Below are 23575 nucleotides of genomic sequence, written 5' to 3'. Positions count from 1 at the left end.
GCACACACAGACATATTTCTAACTTACTGTCTACAAACCAGTGACCTCTTTATATGTGTAGGTCATTTCAGATATTATGCTCCATAAGGATCACTCACGTCTCTTTTAGTTGAGATGAAATATGTTTTTCATGTGTTGGTTCTTTGGAAGAGAGAAGGAAGAATGTCTATTAAGAGTAACGCTTGTCCAATAAAAATTGCCCTGGACTGTAAATAATACCAAATAGTCACATTAGTGGTTCCAACATTTTTGTCTTGTGACACTTAAAAGTGACATTACAGGTTGCGAGCACTTCAACCACAAAGACAGATGTTTCCCTTCTCAGATAGTTTTAAATTAAGCATTTTTAAAAGCCATTCTTCAGTAATTCAAAATGAAGACCAAAAACTTGTTAAGTACAACCCCATGTATTTACCCTGTGATCCCAGAAACACTGCGTTAAACTTACAGGTATATTTCGAAGTGAGGAAATTACAGTTTCTTTAATTGACTATTGACTGAGATTTCGTTTAATTTGATCTGTAATGTCAATGTCAAGGCAGCGAGAACAACAAATGTCATCATGGACTTAACACTTTTCCTCTTTTATTTTTAATACTCAAGGTCATGCCACCAAATACCTTTGACTCCACAACACACTTCACAAAGTACGGCCAAGTCCGGCAGCACATGCACATTTAAATACACCCTCCTCCGAATGCTGACATTTGGAGCAAATCCCCTGCTGACTTAATCATGGCAAATATTGCGTGTCATTTGTGCACCACACTTGGACCTGGCTGATGGTAGTGGTAGTAATTCACCACTGCTGTGAGAGGGAGCCCCTGGGGTGACGTGCCTTGTGCTCAAATCTCCCTTCTCTCTCTTCTCTCCTTTGATTTCCTCCCCGTTCTCTCTCTCTCTCTCTCTCTTTCGCTCTCTCTGTCGCAAGCTTCCGCCTGTCCCCGTCCCTTCTGTCTCGTGGAGCAGAAGGACACCAGCGTCATTGTAGACAGAGGCCATCTGTGACACCCCCCCAAAAAAGAAGGAAAAAAAATCTCTAGAATAAAGCAACCACACAGATATAGTAATTTTAGCTTTTATTTTATGGAATTTCTATTAATTCTTTTGAATTATCTTTTGAAATAAATAAATCACAGTGTATCATTACACTTGTTTTACCCCTTTCCCCTCCTTCCTCTCACTGCACCACCGCCCCTCTGCTTCTCTCTTCTGTTTACCTTCCCATGTGCTTGGAAGTCTCCTGCCAGAGCCCGCCCCCTTTTTCCTCCACGCGCTGACCAATGACACGGCTCGGTTTGGGAAATCGGGAACTACTTATCCGGCCAATCGCCGCTTGCGCTTTTGGCGCGTCATCAAAAGAAAAATGGCGGCGCGCATAAGCAGAGCCATCAAACGACTTGTTCCGAGGTAAGTTCTGTTTAATAACTTCTCCCTTGTTCTTCAACGTGCTCTGTGTCTCTCGGGAGGTTCACGACGTGAAACGCGCACGATATTTACTTCCTGTTGGTGTAAAATGTGGTTTGTTCCGTGTGTCTTGGGGCGGAAGCAGGTACCCACAGCTGCTGGCAGCAGCAGCGGTGTTGTCGCCTGTCTGTTCGTCCTTTCTGTTGTGACCGGACGTGTTTGTTTTTTTGTTTGTTTGTTTGTTTGTTTGTTTGTCATTGAGTGACTATAGAAATGTGACGAAGTGTAACACACTGCTGTGGTTCACTCACAGACTGCTGCTGTTCCATTGGCGCTCGTTTTAACTCAGTTGGTTGTCATGGGTTCATGCCTAAATCTCTTCCCAACGTTTCTGGTGGATACAGGTGAATTGGCGGGTGTTTGTTTTAAAAAATGAAAAAATACATATGGGCTATGTGTTAATTAATTATGAAAGTAGACGTTGTGGTCTACAATGCTGTTTACCACAGATCACATGGACAAGACTAGCTGAGATTAAACACTTCTCCTTTACACGCCTAGTCACTGTGAATACATTTAAATGCAGCTCAAAGTGACCAGATGGCTTTTCTTCCATTGACTTCATTCTTTTATGAATATATTTTTTATAAATATATATTTTGGCAGAATGTTAAATGCCAGACACATGGAGTAGATGCAGGGGTCGAGTAAACTGAGATTGTTTGTTGAGCACATTTGAGTGCCCAACAGAGAGATTAGATAATGAGATTATGTGATTGATGAACACAATTAAAACAATAAAATGAATAGACACTTATATTAACAAGAATATATCATGTTCAGTTACAGGTTTTCCCTAATCTAAGCTGCTGGCTGATTGCTTTGGCCTATTTTCTTCCTTTAAAAAGGAAAGAACAAATAATTTATATGGCACTTTTCAATCTTGAACACAATTTTTTTTCCAGGTTAAAAAAAAAGAGTAGAAATTAAAATCAGAAACTCATTAAACAGTCCTTGCTCATGAAACAGACATACACATTTTGGAACATGAAAGCATATATATATATATATGAATGAAACCATGCTCACTTCCTATGACAGTTTGTGGTTTAAGGGGTTTGCGTTCTGTAACTATTTTCTTTTCTCCCGCTACAGTATTTCTGTGCAGTGCATCTCTAGTTGTAGTTTTGGTTGCCTGGCAACGTCGCTGCGATGCCAAGATTTCTGACAGCATGATGCGATATCGCTGGAGAAACTACGACACCTTATGGTGTCCGTTTTACTCATTTCAAGCATTGGGGTCTTTCAAAGTGTCCGGCAGAAACTTCTGTGGTTTTCTGTTTGACTATTTTTTTTTTCTTTATGGTAATTTTGCTGGTTGAAGTTGGTGCTGTAAAACTGTATTGCTTTATGCTCAGCATAGTGTTGCTAATATTTAACCTACCCTCCCTGGTTATAATGGTGTGGCCGAATATTAGATCCACCTCTCTAGTAAAGAATTTACTAAACCATCAAAAGTGCTCATTCTGAAGAGTTGTCAATTCTATCCTCAGATTAAAATGTTCTTTACACATTAATATAATTTGTATATTTATCAGTTTTAAATTTCTTTTATGATTAATACTTTTGGTTATAATCATATTTTTGAGAGTAGTGGCGGCCTATAATGGCAGCAACTCTGCACACACACACATTTCCAGCTATCTAACCTGGGAATGTTAGATGTCAATGTTTGTGACTTTTTCTTTTCATATCAATTGAACAAACACTTAATAGAATTATGGTAATGAGGGATGTTAGTGTTGCTTACGGTGATTTGAACCAAAGCCAATATTAAACAGACATATGGACATTACATGAGTGACGTCTGTAACTTGAAGCAAAGGTCAGATTGACTCATAAAGGACTATGAGTAATTGCAATACTAAATTGCTGGATTTCCCCTTTTAAGAATACTAAGAAACACATATACTTGCATTCATATTCGTCTTGTCTACGTTTCTGCTACTTTAGGTCATGAGATTCAGTGACAGATGGTTAGCAGTCAGAGTGTTGCCTCATGCTCTTCTCCTTTTTGTAAATTATAACACACGTCTCATAGGAACTTGTATAATTAGAAACTTCAAACGGTCTGAGTGCCAGTTACAAAGAACTTAATATTCTGGTGATGTGTCTGTGCTGGTCAACAACGTTGTGACATGTGGCTCTAATTCAAGGCGCATGAATTTCCAGAGGCACAAAGCTGATGATCCTGCCAAATTAGAGTGTGAAGTGACTGTCGTGTGTGTGTGTGTGTGTGTGTGTGTGTGTGTGTGTGTGTGTGTGTGTGTGTGTGTGTGTGTGTGTGTGTGTGTGTGTGTGTGTGTGTGTGTGTGTGTGTGTGTGTGTGTGTGTGTGTGTGTGTGTGTGTGTGTGTGTGTGTGTGTGTGTGTGTGTGTGTGTGTGTGTGTGTGTGTGTGTGTGTGCGTGCGTGCGTGCGTGCGTGCGTGCGTGCGTGCGTGCGTGCGTGCGTGCGTGCGTGCGTGCGTGCGTGCGTGCGTGCGTGCGTGCGTGCGTGCGTGCGTGCGTGCGTGCGTGCGTGCGTGCGTGCGTGCGTGCGTGCGTGCGTGCGTGCGTGGTGATCACCTGAACAGTTTAGAGATACTATTTTCTAATTGTCAGTACTCCCTTTTTTTTTTACTTAGCATTTTCTTGTAGTATTTTACAGTGATTAAAAAGTGAAAGTCACAATATTTAGAAAAGATTTATGATATGTGATGTCTGCACTTGTTTGCAGCATTAGCATATATAATCTACCATTCTAATGAGATTCATATTCAATTTAGAGCGGTGTTTTTTGGGCAGGCAGAGCCTTCATGGTTAAATGCAGCCCTCTCAGATGGCTGGAGCGAAGGGAGGAATGTGTGCACGCTCATTTTTATGGACAGCCTAGAGCCCTCGCCCTGGCATTGGCGGCAGACTGCTCTTTGTCACAAACACCCCTGTGTCAAAGATGCAACGGCATCCTGGAGGAAGCATTGGCTGCCGCTATGAAGTCGACAAGTGATGAAAGTAGCCTAGAGGTTGTCAATTAAGCGAGCCGAGGCCTGGACCTTATAAGTTAATGGGCAGTTTCCCCTCTCAGGGCCTGCCAGGGCTTTATAGCACAAGCTTATAAAGCCCCCGAGTGTAATGCACCCCTATAATGTTTTCAATTAAGAGAAGGGGCATAAAGCAGCGCAGACGCCTGGCAGTCGAGCTAGAATGTTCATAAAGTGGCATTTGGCATAAATTGCAAGGGGGGATTTTCAATTGCTCCAGTTGTTTTAAAGCAGCAGCTACTGTGCAGGAATTTTATTTTGATGGCACTTCATGCTGACTGGAAGCATTACGGACTTCCTGGTGTCTTCCTATTACCAGTTCCTTTTAGCTTGGTCATATGGACGCACAGCCTGACGTTCAAAAGCTCCGTCTTCTCAGTTGTTGAAAGAGATTAGAAATCAAGACAATATACAATTCTTATATTAAACACTCTTAATATTGGTACTAAGTGTCATTAAAAAAAGCATTAGTTTGGCTAATTTGCATTTACAACTGTACCGTAATATAAGAGGAATTAAAATGTAATGTGCTTAGAGGAAATGAAATAAAGCTGAGCTGATTATTATAATTATAAGTTGACACAATTAGCTTTTGTACACAAGTTGTAATGCTACTAGAAATAAGCAGAGTTTTAAAAAAGAAAATCCCCTCACTCATCTGGTGTCTTCTGTGGTCGAACTGGCTTTCGACTCCTGTAAGAAAAATAAATGAGGGTTGAATAAACACCGGCGTGTTGACACCTCACTTCCTTGTTGATTGGTGGTGGAAGCCGAGCTTGAGGTGTGTGTGGCCATAATCCAATCAAGCAAGAAAACAACCATGCGAACTGTGTAACTAAATTCTGCAGCTATGGGGGGGGGCAAGCAAGTGACCACTAACCTGAGGCTCTATGCTTTTCTTGAGCTATTTAATCGTTCTGTTCTTTGCGATTGCTTCATGCTGAACTTTTTAAAAGAGCTTCTCCCTCTTCTCCCCTCATGGGACATGAAGTCTCCGACGTGGTTTGTCGGTCAAGCTGAATTAAACAACACGAGCAAATAGCGGGTAGGTGATATACCGGTTTCGTCATGTTTTAATGACGGCATTGCAAAATCCATTTTGTGGCAAAACACACTCGTACACATTCTTGTTGTAAGGGCGCACACAAGGGAGATCTACTCCAGTCCACACACAACACCTGATGAACTATGTCACAGCCATGGGTTACCTCCAGGCAACGGGCTCATTCCACTTAATGACGTGATGCATGCTGATTAGAAATGTTGTCGTGCTTTCGCTGCTGCTGCGGAAAGTCCCCAGCAAAACTTGTTGGTTCTTTTGAGTGTGGTGTAATTCCCAGTTCGGCATGGTTAAGATCACAAATGATGTGGCGTCTTTTATTTTGCAGGTGAAGCAACTTTGAAATGATAAAACGACCAATGTGGAAAACCAACATTTTTTTTACCCCCAAATATTCTTTATTGCAGAGATCCAAGTTGCTTAACGATACAGTTCGCTCCGCTCAAAACAACAGCATGGTTGTTGCACAATCGCATTAATTACTAATTAACCTACATTATGGGACAGGCTATTACTCCCAGAACAACAAAGAGCGGGTCTTTATATTAGCTTTTGTCTTTTTTGAGCCATTCAACAAATCAGATTTTTTCGTATAAGTTTCTCTGTTAGTGTTCTTTCTCTTACTATCCCTTTTAATTTTGTTATACAGTGATATCATATGACCTCAGAAAAAAAAAAGATATACGTTTTAGGCCACTTCGCCCACCCACCTTGGCCATCAACTAATGCCTGTGGATCTCTTTACTTAGTGCCTCCCCGACTTACTTTTTTGGCACATTGCCTTTTTTTTTTCTTTTAGAGCCAGTGAATCAATAAATCGCTCCGTTACCTGTTGTTGACCCAGCTAATCTTGTCTTTGAAATCTGTTACAGAGCATTAAGTCAACACATGTTGCTGTGTGAAAACAAAACTCTGGTAACTGGCGTGGGGCCCAGCTGAGTAAACGTGGCCGAGGGGGAGCAGTGTGGGGTGGCAGGAGAGGAGAGAGGCCTACACTTGTCCCAGCGCTGACCAAGGTGGATCCATACGGCCAACAGATGGATATGTTACCCCGTATCCCCATAGAAGAAAAAAAAAACAACCAAAACAAGTGTCCCTGCTCTAGCGCCGAGGCCTTTGATCAACATCACGTCTTCGGCTTCAGAGTGGGACTTCTTAGGACCCCCCGAGTGCACATGGGATCGCATCTGTATAAACACGGCACCGGGTGGAATGTGTGAACAATGCAACCAAAGAATTCTGTTCTAGAAATGCGGGGTTGGACTTGGCTAACGGGTGGTTCATGTGGTTTGGAGTTTGAGCGCGATGGTCGGATCGAATGAGGAGCTGGGGAAACGCTCTCTGTTTTTAATGATAACAAAAGTGGGAAACTTGTGTTTCTCTGCTTCTCTGCTTTTTTTCCAGATGTAGGCTCGTACAAGTGCTGTGCTGATGAAATGATTAGTGCACGATGACCTGTTCTTGTTGTGGTCATGGGTTTCTGCGGCGTAGTTGTCAAATGAATCTGTTATACATATGATGAGCTATAATGTGTTTGGTCAGTGAGAGACCACTCAATATTCTCTTGATTGACAAGTTACAGCCTGTGTTGATGTATTTGTTGAGTACACGCTGTATAGGAATAACTAATAATTTCTAAATAAAGTCTTATCTAATAAATAGATAAAGATTTGAGTTCAGTTTTACACGTAAGAAAACCTGTAGGAGCATAATTTTCCTCAGTTACTATGGGGAAATGATGTTCTGTCCTGTTCCCCTTTTTCCTCCGCTGCTGCAACGGTGTTCTGGTCTTCTCACGGCACCGAGGTTGGCTCATTGCCATGGTGATGGTCGGCTAGTTCCAGGGCGATGAGGTGTAATTTAACCAGCATTTCCTGTCTGATACACAGCATCCTAATGAGTAAGAGTCCTGCTTTTAAAGCAGAGTGTCAGTTAACCAGGCACAGCAGGTGGGGGGTGTATGTGTGTGTGTGTGGGTGGGTGGATGGATGCAATTTGGTGTGTGTGCGTGCGTGTATGCTTCCCTTGGCTTTTCTGCCCTAGCATGTTTGTTTTAAGTTCATGTACGCCTATAGGTGCGACCATCTCTAATAGTTCATGAGTCTGTGCTGCGGCCACGTGGCTGCAGTTCTTGGTTTGACCCCTCGGTGTCAGTGTTGACAGTTTGCCTTGTGATAAGGTCTCTGAGAGCAACTGATGATGCCTGTTCTACCAACTCAAGCTTCATCTTATGCATTTTCCTCATTGAAAAACACTTGTCACTGACTGACTACATCTTGTCACCTGGGAAAACGTGTAGTATTAATAATATGTGATATTATTATTATTAGTAGGAGAACTATAGAAGCATTATTACTGGTAAAAGGAAGTGGTGTTGTAACGATAAGCTTAGGTTAACATCTAACTAATATGAGGCCGCCTGACTTTTATTACATGACTTCTAACACATATTTGTTAACAGCTGCTCAGTTATGATGTTTCCTCTTCATATCTTCTGTAAATCAAATGTCTCAGTTTATTGGATGCCAACGCCTGGGCAGTTTTAACATATATAATTTATATTCATCAGCAGCAGCCCTCATTGGCTATTGGGATGAATTCAGTTGACGCTTGACATTTAGTGTTTTTTCAATGATCTAATTGCAGCTGTCACAAATATGATTGATGTATATTATTTGCTGCTGAAACAAATAGCTTAAAAAAAAAAAACGACCATAGCAACTGGGCTCTTGTAAATGATGAGGCCAAATTTCCCCTTGGTGACACGGAGGATGCTTTTAATGTGTGCGTGTGTCCTGTTATAGTTGTATAGTGTAAGTGATCTTGACATATTTCTCCAGTGTTTTGCAGCATCTGTACAGTAAAACAAAAAGAAAAACCTTTCATTGATCAGCCCACATTAGGCAGCTAGTTGATAATTGATAGCACAACCCTCGATTGAAAGCCTTCTCTCTGAACCCCCCCCCCCTCCATCATGTTTATGATTTGTCTGGGCTCGCAGAGAACAGCCGGCCGGTTGCTTTCGGTGTGTTGCCCATATTCGGAAGTGTCTTTTATAACTTCCCATCACATCACTGGCACAAGTCGCAGACAGGCAGCCTCCTGTTAGCGAGCGCACTTCATTAGAACCAGGTTCCAGAGGTACCACACGCATTCAAACAGCAGGTCCATCTCCCTGGCATCAAAGGGGATTTTATTAGAAAGGGTTGTCTCCATGTCCGTCTTCCCATCAGTCTCCGCTAATGATGCATGCCGCACACATTCGTAACATTGACACCCTCCGGTCCTCTATCACTCATTCACACTCTCAATCACTGCTTCCATTTCTCCCTCTCTCCTTCTGCCGTTCGCGGTGTTTGTTTGGCTGCTGGGTTTTGTTTATTTATTGTTTCCAGATGGCAGATGCAGACTTCATATGTGTGGCTTTCAAGTTCCCAGAGAGCTTTTTACTGCCTTGGCTCAAGCGCTTATCCTGTTTCCTCTAGCCAGGCTTTATGATGGGCCCTTTTATATGTAGCAACTGGAAACAACTGTCACTAGCAGTCTGCGTCAGGGAGGAAAGGAGAAAGCCCATAGAGAAAGTGTCTTTTTTTGGTGTGCGCCCCCCATCTGAGCATCTTCATTTGTGGCAGAGCGGTTGAACCACAGATGAGGACAATGTTTATTTGATTTTTTTTCACCAAGGGTGAGAAAAACTTTTGTGGCCACATGCAATGCCCTTGATGCTGTTTACTACTCCGCAGTTCATCTGCATCATTAAAGAAATGGGCTGAAATATGCAAAACAATTTTTTGTTGTTGTTGACATGACATGCTCACAGTAGTGATGGAGGTGGTGCTATGTTTTTTTTTTTTTGGGGGGGGGGGGCTCCTAGTCTGGGCATCATTAAGTGCCGTGACATCACCTATTTACAGGAACCCAGGAGAGCGACTCACCCAGTAAACGTGGGGGAGGAGGACCAGTGCATGTATTTACTCATCGGATGCGGTTTTGAGATGGAGCAGTAATCAAAGCTCTCAGCTACATAAAACGCTGCTCCCTTTTCCTTAAGGAGGCCTTTTCTTCTGGCTGCTGCTTGAATGAGTGATTCCATATACTGGAATAATCCAATTTCTTGCGGTGGTCGAGGCTTGCCCCCCGAAAACTAGTCACTGGTCGGGAAAGTCCACCTGTTAGTTGCGTCACATTTCTGTCACACTCACAATGAATGGGCCGAGCAAGCAGACACATTTTCTCAGTTCAAAGCCGTTCGGCGGATTTCAGGATGCCAGCTTGTATCACTGTCCCATTCAACTCATAGCACGCGTCTTGCATGACGTCACCTCTAATCACAGGGATACTTGTGTGTTTGTTTACTATCTGTCAGGGTCCGACGGCGTGTGCCAAGATGGAGGTAGTACTGCCACATAAGTCGGGGGAACGGCGGCACAGTCATTACACTAACCCGCTCGTGACCCTGCACAAGGGAATCTGAGCTGAAGTGTGAGGGGATCTGACTTTAATGTTCACGTAATCAGTGGTGTTTGTGTTTTACCACCACTGAGCGCCTGGCTGGCCGGCTAATCTCATCAGGTTTTGGGCTCTGGCGACGGGGTGAGCGAGAGGACAGCCCAGAATGACCCATATCTCCATGCCAGGGTGGCGGCGACGCTGCGGCTCTGCTGTGCACTTCCATCAGAGTTTACTATGAGGTCCTTTGCCATGGTGTTTACTACTGAACTGTCTGGCACAACAAGATAAAGCCTGCGCTAATGCCCTCTAAGGACACAGCCACTCTCACTGTAAACGCGTCCATGCTTTGCAACTATGTAATAACAGTGTGGAGCAAAAAAGATTGATATATGGACTGGGTTTTGCATTGTAACAGCTGTTCATGGTCATTTAACAAACTTTATTTTTGTCATCAAGTAACTGGAAGAAGAAGAAAAGGGTGTGAAAGAAGCAGGAGAGGATTTTGGATGCTTGTTATTAGATCAGAATTTAGATTTTCTTATCTTTTTAACTTAATGTCACCGTCCATTAGACAGCCTCACTGTACGTTGCAACTTTTCTCTAAAGCCTTAAGCAGCTTTTTGGATTTGTTTATTTTGTCAGTTGCATGGTAACATTTTACCATTTTACTTTTTTTACACTCTTTTTCATGCATGATGCCACATGGCTACAGATGCTTAGACCATATGCGTGGAGTGACATCACTGGCATTCCTTTTTATATATGCAGTCCATTTCAAGACCATTCCTATCTGAGTTGAATCATCTTCTTTCTCGCTATGTGAATCGTGACTCAACATTATACACTTAACATAAATATTTATTGCAGTGAACTTGGATTGCATGTGGTTATACAATAGTTCTGGTAAAGCAAGTGTGTATATAGCTGTGGTTGCTCTACGTACGAAGTTTGTGTCCAGTCACCCAGTAATCTGAATCAATTGGCTTTTAATCCGCGCCGACAGTTCTGCGACATGATTAAGGCTGTAGTCAGACTGAATGAGCTCCATGTGGAAACCCCCCCCCCCCCCCCCCTTGCGATTGAGAGGACAGATGAAATAATGCTGCCGTTACACTCTGTGTGCTTGTTATTGTGACTATAGTCCAAATTCAACTATAGAAATTTGAATTTATACCCAACTGATTATTATCATCATTCTCAGATGTGAAATACCCACTGTTACACACATTTTTGTTATAGCGAGCTGACTCCTTCTCAGTCCTTTCCTTTCTTTCAACTCGCCATCCATCCAATACACGCGCGCAAGCACGTGTTCTAGTTGAACCAGTGGATATTTTTGAGCCCTTTCAATCCCCCTGACGTCTCTGTGCGTGCATGTGAGGACACGGGGGCGTGATAAAGGAAGTTCCATTATGCGAGGGATGGATAGTTTTCCTATTTTGCCATCACGATAATATTCTAAATATTTATTTTTCCCCCATAGTCATTGATATGGATGCCAGGAATTGGGCCGCACCGCCCTTTTTTGTGAGCACCTCTTGATCTGCAGTTCACATTCCCTCATGTTTCATCAGCCTCGCTGGGCCCCGAGTAAAGCACACGGTCAGTATATCTATTCCACTGCATGTTGAATAATCTGAATCTGCAGAGGTTTGATTGGGCCCTTGATTTTTAAATAATAATCTATGCAGAGTACATCCACATGGGAACATGTGTTCAGATCAAAGAAAACCTTTTAAAACTGTTAAAATTCTCGCCTAGGCCTAATTATCACCTTACAGCTGATGTGGCAACAAACAAGTCATTATTATCTCTTTTGCTTCCATTAGCCCGGCCCATGAATGGAGGCACCTCTGCGTATTTTAGTAAAGGGTTTGTCTTGATGGAAATTGTCCCTGGGCGCTAAATGCTTTTACATTTATTTTACATTTTTCCTTGATTCTTCCCAACTTAAGAATTTAGGTCATTTTTGCTGTTCGCTGTATTTTCTCTCCCATATTCACCAGTAAGACATAATTTTGATAGAGTTTGTTTATTAGAAAATGCATGAGTTGTAATAAAATATTCTTCACAGAAACTTAGGTCATCTGCTTGACTTTAAACTCTATTATCTATTCATCAAACACATCAGCCTTTTCGACTGAAGGTGCATCACCTATACACTAACAACTGGTACATTGTGTTTATCCAGTGGCTTGCATTACCGAAGCTTATTAAATCAATAGATTAAAAAACAGGCCTTTGCTTTGACGTTAAAGACTGGAATACGGACATGCACACATAGACACACAAACACGAGCAGCGTGATACGGAAGCTCATCTTTGATGTGCACCGATTTGACAAAGAGACTCCCACCTATCAAAGGATTACAAAATAAACGCCATTGAAAAGACTTGTGGCACAAAAGGTGGCCTTTTCTGTTTGTGTTTGTTTGAAATAAGGGCTGTTATGAATTTGTAGTTTGTGTTTCTGCTTTTGATCTAAATGCACCACATGTCCTTTACGTTGGAATTCGTTTTTAAAGATTTCCTCCCAGTTTAAGGCGTTGAAAGTGGTGTTTTGTAATTTGGGCTTATATTCACCATGAAAAGTGGACTATGCACTGAGTCAGACGGCAGCGTAGGCCAGACCAGAAGCAAACGGCCATGCCGTTTTAGTCCCGTCTTCGATGATGCGGTACTTCCTCGGGCTTTTGTCTCCAGTTTGGGGCACAGCTGTCAGGGCTAGGTGCTATCGACGCTCCCCTCCCAGAAACCTCAGGCCACGCGCCACTGCACCCCACACACTAAATAGGAGCATTAGACACACCATGTTAAGGCTGCTGGTGTTTGAGCTGTGGCTGTGGGTGCGTGTCTTGTCCCATGGCCAGAGACATGCGCATTATCTCACACACACACACACACACACACACACACACACACACTGCAAAAGGTATCCTCTTCTCAGCACTCCTCTATAAGACAACAGATTTATTCTTTTGTGTTAAATGTCCCATTGTCCTATCGCTGACTTCTGTGTCGTCTGTTGGACGTTTACCCCTTTCTCTCTCTCTGTGCTTTTAATTTCCCCCCGCCCAGCTACAGATCTGCACTGAAAATACCCACATGGCCTTTCTGCCCATATGTAGTGTTGCAGGTTTTGATTATGCACCACCGACATCACACCTCAGCAGGGTATATCCAAACATGAAAATTAATTCACAGCTAAATGCTGCTATATGCAGTCCGAGAGGGAGCAGGGAGGAGAAATCAAACACAGGTTTACACTAGTGAACTGCTCTGGCATTAAGGAAGAGAGCCTAAAGGCAGGCAGAGGAGGCAGCGCTCATTAATGTGCAAAGTAAATGGAACAGTTACACCAACCCCAACCCCCAAAGACACACACACATGCACACACACACACACACACACACACACACACACACACACACACACACACACACACACACACACACACACACACACACACACACATATATATGTATGCAATGGTCATTTCAATGCCCTTTTGATTGTGGGGAATTTCAACGGGCAAATAAAATTGACCTAAATGAATTAGATGCTAAATATTCCTGGAGCTGCTTAAAAAGTCAAGTTAAAGAAAAAGAAGAATAAAATCAGCATAATGAGCTGAAGCTGTAAACAGAGTCAAGCACTCAAAGGATAGTCCCATCGATCAGTCTGAAATGAGAAAGTCTGGCCAAACTACTTGCCTGTGTGTCTATATAAAGCAAACTTGTGAGCTTTACAGCTATAGGGAATGTTCTCCCAACAACTAACTTCAAAAGTTATTTTTTCAGGTTCCCTTCTCTCTTATACATTTGTAAAGAAAGTTGGATCATAGATTGGCTGAATGTATTATGTAGTTGTCTATAGCTGTAGCTATAGTGTCCTTTCAGAATGCTCTGCTAGGAACTTTAGCATGAAAGTACTTGGGCATGACTTTGTCGCAGAGCAATGCAAATGGAATTGCCCCCTGATGGTTTGGAATGCACCCAGCTGGCCTTTAAAAGGTGATAATTGGAAAATACAGGATGAAGCCACAGTCAAAGTTGGGACCTTGTGTTAGTCTGAGCTTCAGCCATAGCAAAGATGGAGAAGGAACAGTAGAGATGAACAAAAAGACATGGAGAGGAAGAAATTAATACCTAACTTCTCTATTTGAATGTATTCTCCTTGTATTTTATTTCCATTGTCTGTGATATGCGGTCAGAATTCAAAACATGCTTCCTCCATGTCGAGTTTCTTCGTATTCCCAACAATGCAAATTCTTTCAAGAGAAATGCTGTGTAGAAATATTTCAAACGAACATGAGGAATAGGTTGAACGCAAACTGTGTCCAGTGATACCTTTAAAAATTTTTTTTATAGTATGTCGCATATCAAAATGGTTGCCAGTTTTACGTTTGGACAGTTGACTCAACCAACTACAGCAGCAATAGGGAATATGAAATTAGAATTCAATATAGGAAATGCAGACATTGCCAGTTAAGATAAAAACTACAACAATATATAGAGAAACAAACAACAGTTTAACCAATTGTTATGGCTAAAAAAAAGCTGACCTTAAATTGAGTTTAATTTTTTTTTACTTTATCACAGCAATCTAAACTGGATGTTGTAATTGCTTTTTACTTTTAATCTTTGTTTTACAGTTTAAGATAGTGGTTTGTGCGTGGTAGAAATTCTGATGAAAATATCCCCTTTTAGAAATCACAGAGCGGAAAGCTAAGATTCATGTCCTTACTAATTTCTAAAACCTGACGCAGCATTCCTTAACTTCTCGGGAAGGAAGTGAAGTGGGAAGGTCAGGAGGCCTGTACGGGAGCTCTTCCCTTTACAAGGCAACATTCAAAGCGTTTCTTCACTCCTCCTTGTGTTGGTCTATCCTAGCGTAAGCCGTTGCATCCGGTCTCCATTACTGCGCTCTCTTCCGAGACAACGTGACGGCGATGAGGCTCTTTTGAAGTCCTGCTTTACTACTGGCCGTCCACAGAGAGACAAAGCCAGTGGCCATGGGCTAAAGTAAGAAGGAGAACTGCCATCTGACCAAAAATGGTTTGATATTTTTTAACCACATGATTCAGAATCCCCTCCATCCTGTTTTTATTTATTCATCTGTGCAATAATACAAATTTCCATAAGAGCATTTTTGAAAAAGCAAGGCATTAGGCTACACTCCAGTCAAAACAGTCTGCAGCATGTCGACCACATGCCCCGTGTCAATCAGCAGACATTTCCACCCACAATTTGCCAACACCCATTGTGCATTCTGTTCAGGAAACCTCTTACAAACTCCAAATGGAATCTTCTTAATGACTTCCTGTACCTGATGCCTACCGTTGCTAACTAATTTCAGCAATATTAGGCCAGTTTGACTGTACTCCTGACTTTTGACCTTGACATTGCATTTTTGTTGCGTTCGTGACCACTGAAAATAATGTAAATGCTAATGATCAGGTCAGCTCAATGGGTGAGTGAACCCCCATTTAACTCGCATCTGATGCTTCATCCACATTTCTACATTTTAGTTTCAAAATGCATAACTGTTGCTACGTTTACACTACTCCTGAGTTTTGGAGCGTACGAAATGGTGAAGATTAGAAACGTTGCTGTGTTCGTTTTGATAAACTACTACTTAATCTTGATTGCCAGGCTGGTGGCAGTACATTCATGTTTTATTTTTATTTATTTTTTCAGGCTAGTCCTGAAATGAGTTTGTGTCAAACAAGCTGAAAATGTGACACAGTTAAGTTTCCATGATCCTCCCAGAAAGGGAAGGAAGGGGCACTGGCTGCCCGCCCCACCTCCACCACACCCAGTATAGGCCAAGGTAGGGTCCTGCTCTTTCCCTGTCACTTTCCACCATGTGATCATGTCTATGTTTATATTCCTGGATGTTTCATCCACCAACAACACCATCATTAGGTTTGCTACATCAGCTGTTACAGGCACTCTTAACAGACTCACATCAACATTTGACAACCATTGTCTCCTACTACAACTAACACAGAGAAGTTTGTGGAATTTAACTTTCATCATCTGTTGTGTAGAATGATAGTGTTGGTAGTATCTGTGATTGTTTTCATAGAAATGGTATGCACAAATTAGTTTTTTAGTTACAGTCACAAATGACTTAATATTTGGGTGGAAAGTGATTTGCTCGCCTTCAACTAAGCTGTTGCAGTTTCCCAAGAGCCCTGGATTAAATACTACCTTTTAAGGCAAATGATAATCATATTTGAATTAAATTTTGTCATGGATTTTTTATTTTTATTGAAATTAATAATAATTTTCTTGCTAGTTTAACAAGCATCTCCTGTGAAGGTTCCGATCTGAGAGGACCCGAAGGACTGTAAATACCATAATGTTGTTACAGTAATTCTATGGCTGACTGAAATTACCCAGACCCTCATTGGGCCCAGGTTGGGAGAAGGGTCGTGAACCCATTGACATCAGTGGCAAATGGGTTTTAATTTTTTTAGAAAAGAAATGTGTTGTGTGATTGGGTGAAGACATAAGGGATGTCACCTTTTAATGATGAGTTTGAATGATGTCCTTTTTTTGCAGTACCCCATAGATGTTGTAATTGTGTGCATCATATTGTGCGAGTGTTGTCGTTCATTGTGTCCACACCTGGAGCCAACGCTTGAATGGTTGGCAGGATTTCTCCTCCAGCAGATCAGAGTCTTAACTCCTCTCCTCTCAGCTTCAACAACTCACCTCTCTCCTAGTACGTGTCCAAGCCCTTCAGGTTGCCACGTGGAATCTTTTGTCATGCTGTGAAGAGTCGGATTAGTTTGTCTTAAATTTGCATCCACTTGGCGACTCGGCGATATACTTAAAATCACCTTTAAACAAGATTTTATGTAAAAAAAGATTAAGCTACGAAAAGAATTCACACATTGGTTTTATATTTTGCATACTATTTGTGAAACATTGAGTAACAATATCAAACAATTGTGGTTCAGGAGAATCCCAGATCACCACAGAGTGGTGAATACATGCTGTGTTGCGGTGAAAGCTAATACAAGAATTCTCTCCATGTGGTGCAAAACACCCACAGCACAGAGCTCTGACAATCTGACAATCCCAGCTTCCCATTTGCATTACTGCTTTTGCTACAGGAAATGTGTTGTTGATTCAAAGTGCCTATAATATGCTTTTTTTTTTTCCCCCCATTTCCTTTAGTGTGTCATATAGCTTTTGTGCATGCAGAAGTTCTACAAAGCTACAGCGGATTATGTCCATGGCAAAGGGAGCCCTTCGCTCACACTGAAAACACAGCTGCCTGAAATGCTTTGTTTGCATTTCAGTTTTTTTGTCTTCAGTAAAGCATCGACGTCCCCAGGTAAAGTCCCTGCCTACATATAGTTTTTACTGTCACATATGAAATATAAGAACCACAAAACAAAACAACTTTCAACATTAAAATGCATTCAGTCTTGTTTGCGACGGTGTGCCAGGTCTTGTTCATAATGACTTCCAGCATCTTTTTTGTTGTTGCCCTTTTTTATTTCATGGACCCCCTGACAGAGCCACAACAAAGGTTTGAAACTGGGATACACCCAAATACTGTTGTCAGTGCATTTTGTGGCATACGCTTAGTGCAAATATACAGACATTATACTTTGTCATAATGTTATAATAATACCACAAAACTTCTGTTAATGTGTGCTGACAAGAAACACGCCCGATGTGCAGAATGTTTAGGCATAACTCAAATCGTATAAGGTCCCTTGGGCTAACTGGACGGGCTTTCAGCTTACAAATCTTTTCATGTGGCATGTGGGTAGGGGCTGTCGGCTTCTATGGGGGGTTGTGGCCTATATAATACTTCCATGGTCAGATATTCAAGAAACTTCCTGGTGTGTCAGGATCAATCGGGCTTAAGCCAGTCTTAATTAAAGGCTTGGGGCTGGGCAGAAGTCGAGGGCAAAAGGCATCCCTGTTGGTTAAAAGAATGAAGCGTCTGTCATTAAAACACTACAGGGAGCATCAGCTTTATTATTTAAAATTCGTAATTAATAACTCTTACTGTTCTGTTGTTTAGCTATATCTTTGGTTTTCCCCCAGTAGAAATTAGAGGGGAAAGTGACAGTAGTGGGGAGTAAATGCCACTTCATATTTTTTATTGTTTATGTGGTATGTACTTCCAACAATCAACAGAACAGAGGAACATCTAACGTCAAGAAAAGTGATGATTAGCATGCTTCAAATGATAAATTATTTTGTAAGTCACACAAATTGACAGATTTGATCGTTGTGCATCCAGGAGTACCTGTATTCACAATGGGTACCATTCACATTTGAACAAATATGGTACCAGTAGCGGCACCTGGAAATCAGTGCAGGTACCCAATGGTACCTTTATTTTTGGTAGTCTACTCTTTATGTAATAAGAAAATTATATTTAAGTTGCAACACTTTAGTAATTTTTAGTTAGTTCAAACTTCTCAATTTGTAAGTTGTTTAGAAAAAATGTAGACACCCACACAACAAACCCCTCCCTCTCCCCTTCCAAACCCCTCCCTACAACCTCCAGCCTGTCAGTCTTTCAGCATGTTGGTATGGAATTCAGAACAGTGTTTTGGCTAGTAACACTAAACATGCTATGTTAACGTCAACCAAAACCAGTGGGTTTTGTCTTTTTAAACTCTCAAAAATTGTATCCACACTTTGGGCTCGCCATTGCCCTCACTCACTGTTGCTTGGAACAAGATGTAGGGGTCACAATGTAGTTATATTGTGTTTCTTTATCCTCTCAGGTACCACAATTTGGCTCTGTAGTATCAGTTCTCTGTAGTGCCGAGATAATCTGGTTGATACTCCTAAAAGTTCTTTGCTATGTTAATGTTTGAATCACAGAAGAATTTTGCAGTGCACCATCATGAAGCCCTCCTTCATTTACAATCACCTCCTTTACATCAGTTTGTTAAAGAGTATTGTGGTACAAGAAGGTTAGAGGTTTGAAACTAGAAGTAGATTTTACAGTACATGAATGAGTTTTCAATCGCCTTGGCTACTGAAGCATGGTGGTTCCACAAGTTTCAAACGGATGCATTTGTAAAGCAGGTGCAGTTATCATATTCAACCACTTGGGGGCACAGGCAACTTACAGGGAGAGACGAGGAGTTATGAGCAGGAGTGTGAATGTTGTGTGTTTGTTGGGGGTTCATTAATTGAATGGAATATGATCCAAAGGACTCTGCTCACTCGTGACACATCATGTCCCACCAGAGAGGAAAAACGACAAAAGTCGCAGATGTCCCTTTTTTCTCCGTCCTGTTTTCCTCTTGTTGTAGTTTTCCTCCAAATCCAAACGGTGGACAGACAGACAGTGCCGTAGTACGTCTCGGTCTCCCGAGTGGATCTTTCCAGTAGACCCATCTGTCGGACTTTTTTTCCGAGGTCTGAGGAGGGGTACGGGGGGAATGTTTGTGTCTGGGCTCAGATTGGTTGTACGAGTGGGGGCAACAGGCCAGACGTAGTACATATCACATCGTAGGCCAAAATATCCAATGGTCTGATCTACCGACTGATCCAATGTTCCAGTCTTATCCATATCCAGGGTGCTTCCAGGCACATCCCGGCTCAGATCGTCCCATGCAGACAATATTATGAGACCATTTTCTTTTTAGCTTGCCCATGCAATCAAGCCTTTCCCTTCCTTGTTTGTGCTCTCCTTTCCTCCCCTCCTCTGACCAAACCAGTGTTCTATCCTTCCGCAGCTGCCCCCTTCATTATTCTCCACCCCTTCTTTCCTTTCATTTGTTACCCCTTGAGATGACCCTTGACACCTGTGGGGTCAACCACGTGTCAACCACTTTAACTCCAAATCTTAGTTGAGTATATGATTTTTTTTTTTTGGTATTCAGTTTAGATGCTGTACCATGGCCACCTTGCATTTGTTTTTACTTGAGATAAATAACTTAATGGAAGTTGGTTGACATCCTGCGGCAACATTATCTGTTCAGTAAATGTGAGGTGGTATTGTTTGTGAGCAGTGAAAGAGAGGGGTTTTCACCCGCAGAACTAATACTGGTAATGCATTCATATCATGGAGGGTTATGTAACTGTGCTGGCTGAGATGGAGAGGGCAGCCACCTTGCCAGTCTTAATGCATTCAAGCTCCACAGTGTCAGATGGCCCCGTTGATCCAGGGGGCTCAAGATGGGAATGCTGTTGTACAGTCCCGATATGTGTGTGTGTGTCTGTGTGGAGGCCAGAAAATGTATTGTATGTGTGTGTGCGCGCTGCAGTGTTTGTTAGATTAGGCTCTGCTGTGTTATTCCATATGGTTTGGTGGTGACACATTTAAATCCTTCCGGCCTTTTGCCAATTGTGTGTAATAGATATTTTGTGTGTGTGCATGTGTCTTCATACTGAACCCTTCACAACCTTGAGTGTCTTTTTTGATGTGGAGTTTACATCCAAATAAGCCTATTTTCGTGATGCGAGTTGTGTATGGTCATGTGACTGTATATATATATATATATATATATATATATATATATATGACCAGAGTGTGTATCAGTATCCATTATCGGTGTGGGTTGATTTTGTGCAACTGTCAAGGGAGGATTGTCCTTGTGAACGCTGGTCTCTTTGCGTTTTCATTGGTTGAGAGACTGCTTAAAAAAAAGAAGTAAACACCCATCAATCCTCCCTGGCTCCCTGTCTCTTCTCCCCCCCTCCCACCCCCCTTTGCTGCCATCACTGAGAGACCCGATGACATGAGTTGTGGGGAAAGCTCCCCTCCTCTCCTCCGCCTCCTTTCTCCCGTGCACTGTAATCCTGACACCGAATACCGCCCCTCAGAGAACAAGTGTCAGCCTCAGAATAGAGCGTGCAGTCAGTCACCCCCCCTTCCCTTTTTTCCCCCCTCTGGTAAGCATGTTAGAGAGTGCTAATGTTGATGGAGGTGACAATTAACTATACAATGATCACAGCGATGGCGCTTGTACCGCCGCCTCACAGCCTTGCTAAAGAGATAAGTGACTGATCTCAACACAACTGGGACCGGGCACATGACAGATAAGCACATAAAGGGACAGTTACTTTGGTGAGCATAGTGTAAAGCTTGCCTACCAGATGTTCTGCAAAGCATCCTGCTGCATATTTGACTTGCTAATATCAGAAGGCCTATTTATAGTTCTTGTCGAAGCTTTGAACCCTAATGGAGCCCCAGTCATTTGTATATATGATAATAATCACACATCGTATATATGTACAATGATGTTGCTCTTTGAATACAACATTTAAGGTGTTACCCTGGAAAAAACACGTCTTTGAAGAAATGCCATGAGTTGTGTTGTGAGGATAGGGGACTCGCCTTATTTGTGCCTCAGACTGGTACAAGCGCACAAGTGCACTTCGCTGCTCCTTGTTCTCACTGCTGCTGATGACTCCTTTGCCAGGCACCCGTGGCTGACTCTGAAAAACAGGGGAAATGTTTTGGAGACACAACCTGAGATAATGACCACCTTGCAACCCCCACTGTCAGGCTGTGAAACGGCCCAGAGATATTTGCATGAAATAAATGAGAATCTTCCTCGCGTCCGGCCCTGCCACGGCCAAAGGTTTACTGTCGCAGATGCATGCTCCATCTGGCCCTGTTCTCCTCCATTTTTTTTTTTTTTTTACCGTTTGGATACACAATCACGGTTTGTTCTTGATTACGGATGATATTTGTTAGAGGTGTCATATTATAATTTTTAACTTTAGCATCTTGTGTTAAGTATAGCAGAGCAAACTATTTTAAAATCATTATCAAGTGTGCAGCATGATTCCAAAGTGTGTGTGACACCATCTTCAAAGTGAGCCATACCTCTTGGTTTGTCCTGCCTGGGATTTCGGGGGAATACAGGACTGATGAGGGTCAAGTGGTCCTCTCTCCTGAGCAAACATGGACACGGTGACAGCCGCTCGGACAACAAACCATCACGAGAACCAGGCTGTCCTGCCAACATCCCCCCGCCTCTCCACTACCAGCACAGCCCCCCACCCCCACCGCCCCTCAGCCCAGAGCTGTGTGATCCTGCATAGCCGGTATAATGAAGCCATATAAGCCTGTTATTTGCTGCTTTACGGCTTGTTTTATGAAGGTGAGCCGACAAGCAGCTCCCAGAATGGTTCCTGTCACTTTAACAGACAGCATTACCAAGAGAAAAGGAGCGTCGGGGAGGGAGGGCAGGGCAGGCTAGAGAATGGGCCGGGGCCTTTATGTTAGTCCTGCCAGGGCTTTGATGGGTAGAGGTCTGGCTGGAGGCTCTCACCGGTACATTTTACGTCTTCCACCTTTTGTCGGGCGACATTATTGACGTTTGACCTATGTTCTCATTCCCACCTCCCTCTTCACTAATCAATTACCACATCGATCCATTAATCAGACGGGGTGATGACCAGTTAAAGGGCCTGTGGGTATGTGTGAAGAATGGTGGGATAGGCCTCGGGCTATCGTGGAGGAGGGCCTTTACCTGTGGAGTGCACTGTTCAGCATGCGACTTAACATCTAGTCCTAGCCCGTACTTTAAAGGTATGTGTAGATCTTTATTCACAAGAATGGTCATTTTTCTCCTTTTGCACGAAGACTAACCATCGTTTAAAAAGTATCACGCCTGCGGACGCACAAATAAAAATATTTTTTCCCAGGCTAGAAGAGAACGGGGCAAAGATCGGCAGGAAGTGTTCTTGTTAGCAAACTGTTACTTAGTATGACTTTTGAAACTTTGGCTCAAATATGGGCACTGTCACTAAAAAACAAGGATGCTTTTTGAATAACTGAAAAAACATGTTTTTGTTCGTCCGACTGTTTCCATGGAGGTTTATTCAGTGGCATAATTGTGTTTAGGGCACAAACAGAAACAGATCAGACGCGCAGACAGCCAACAGATCAAGACGGAAGCTGCGGGAGCGGAACCCACCACGCTTTGATTTGGTCTGGTTTTGGTTTGGTGTGTTGCGGACTAAAGCCATCACCCCAGTCCATCTTTGCCCTTGCCAAGTTGTTTGCCAAAACGGGGGAACAATTTGGGAATGAAAGTTGGAGAGAGAAAAGCTGTGGGCTGTTATTGTCCACCCACCCCCCTCCCTCCCTCAGGCTGACCAGGGTCCAGCCGACAGTCACCCAGCTCTTGTAGGTTTAGTGAATTGAGAAGACACTTCTTGTGTGGATTTTTCAATTCTTCAACATGTCATTTGGCCAGGAGTGCCATTGTCCCCTGCCCCTTTTCTCCCTGCTCCTTCTGCCGAGACGAGTCGTGTCATCCCCTCGTGATCAGCACTTTTGTTGCCTTTGTTTTTGGCCCTACCTCAGAAGTCCATCTTGTCTTTTATGTCCCTGCCTTTCATGCATAAGGGAACAGTTGTGGCCTGTTGTGGGGCTGTTCCACTGCATTTCCACCAGTGGGGTTTCCTTTCATTCTCTTCAAAGTACTACAATGGGGCTCTGAAGCCTTGAATGGCCAATGCAGAGTGCACAATCCTACAGAGCCCGCTCATTTTGTTTTGCCAGAGTCAATAAAAATGCTAAGTTAAAAGCTAACCCCCTTATGCCCGCCTCGAATGGAGCGACT

The 23575-nt window shown here is 42.7% G+C and overlaps 1 protein-coding gene across 2 annotated transcripts in view; it reads left to right on the top strand.

Moving 5' to 3' along the window:
* Window positions 1–1313: 1313 nt before the first annotated feature.
* The window catches only part of clybl (citrate lyase beta like), a 53497-nt gene continuing 31235 nt past the window's right edge, over window positions 1314–23575 (top strand). For both annotated transcript variants that reach the window (XR_004796376.2, XM_035651670.2), the window contains exon 1: window positions 1314–1410. Coding sequence is in view for 1 of the 2 variants with exons in the window: in XM_035651670.2 (XP_035507563.1) it covers window positions 1367–1410 (44 nt within the window). In the remaining variant the exon portion in view is untranslated. The remainder of the gene's footprint in view (window positions 1411–23575) is intronic.

Source organism: Scophthalmus maximus, chromosome 14, assembly GCF_022379125.1.
Source record: "Scophthalmus maximus strain ysfricsl-2021 chromosome 14, ASM2237912v1, whole genome shotgun sequence".
In the NCBI taxonomy this organism is placed as follows: Eukaryota; Metazoa; Chordata; class Actinopteri; order Pleuronectiformes; family Scophthalmidae; genus Scophthalmus; species Scophthalmus maximus.
Note: the sequence above shows the minus strand (reverse complement) of the source record. Positions and strands in the feature narration are given on the sequence as shown.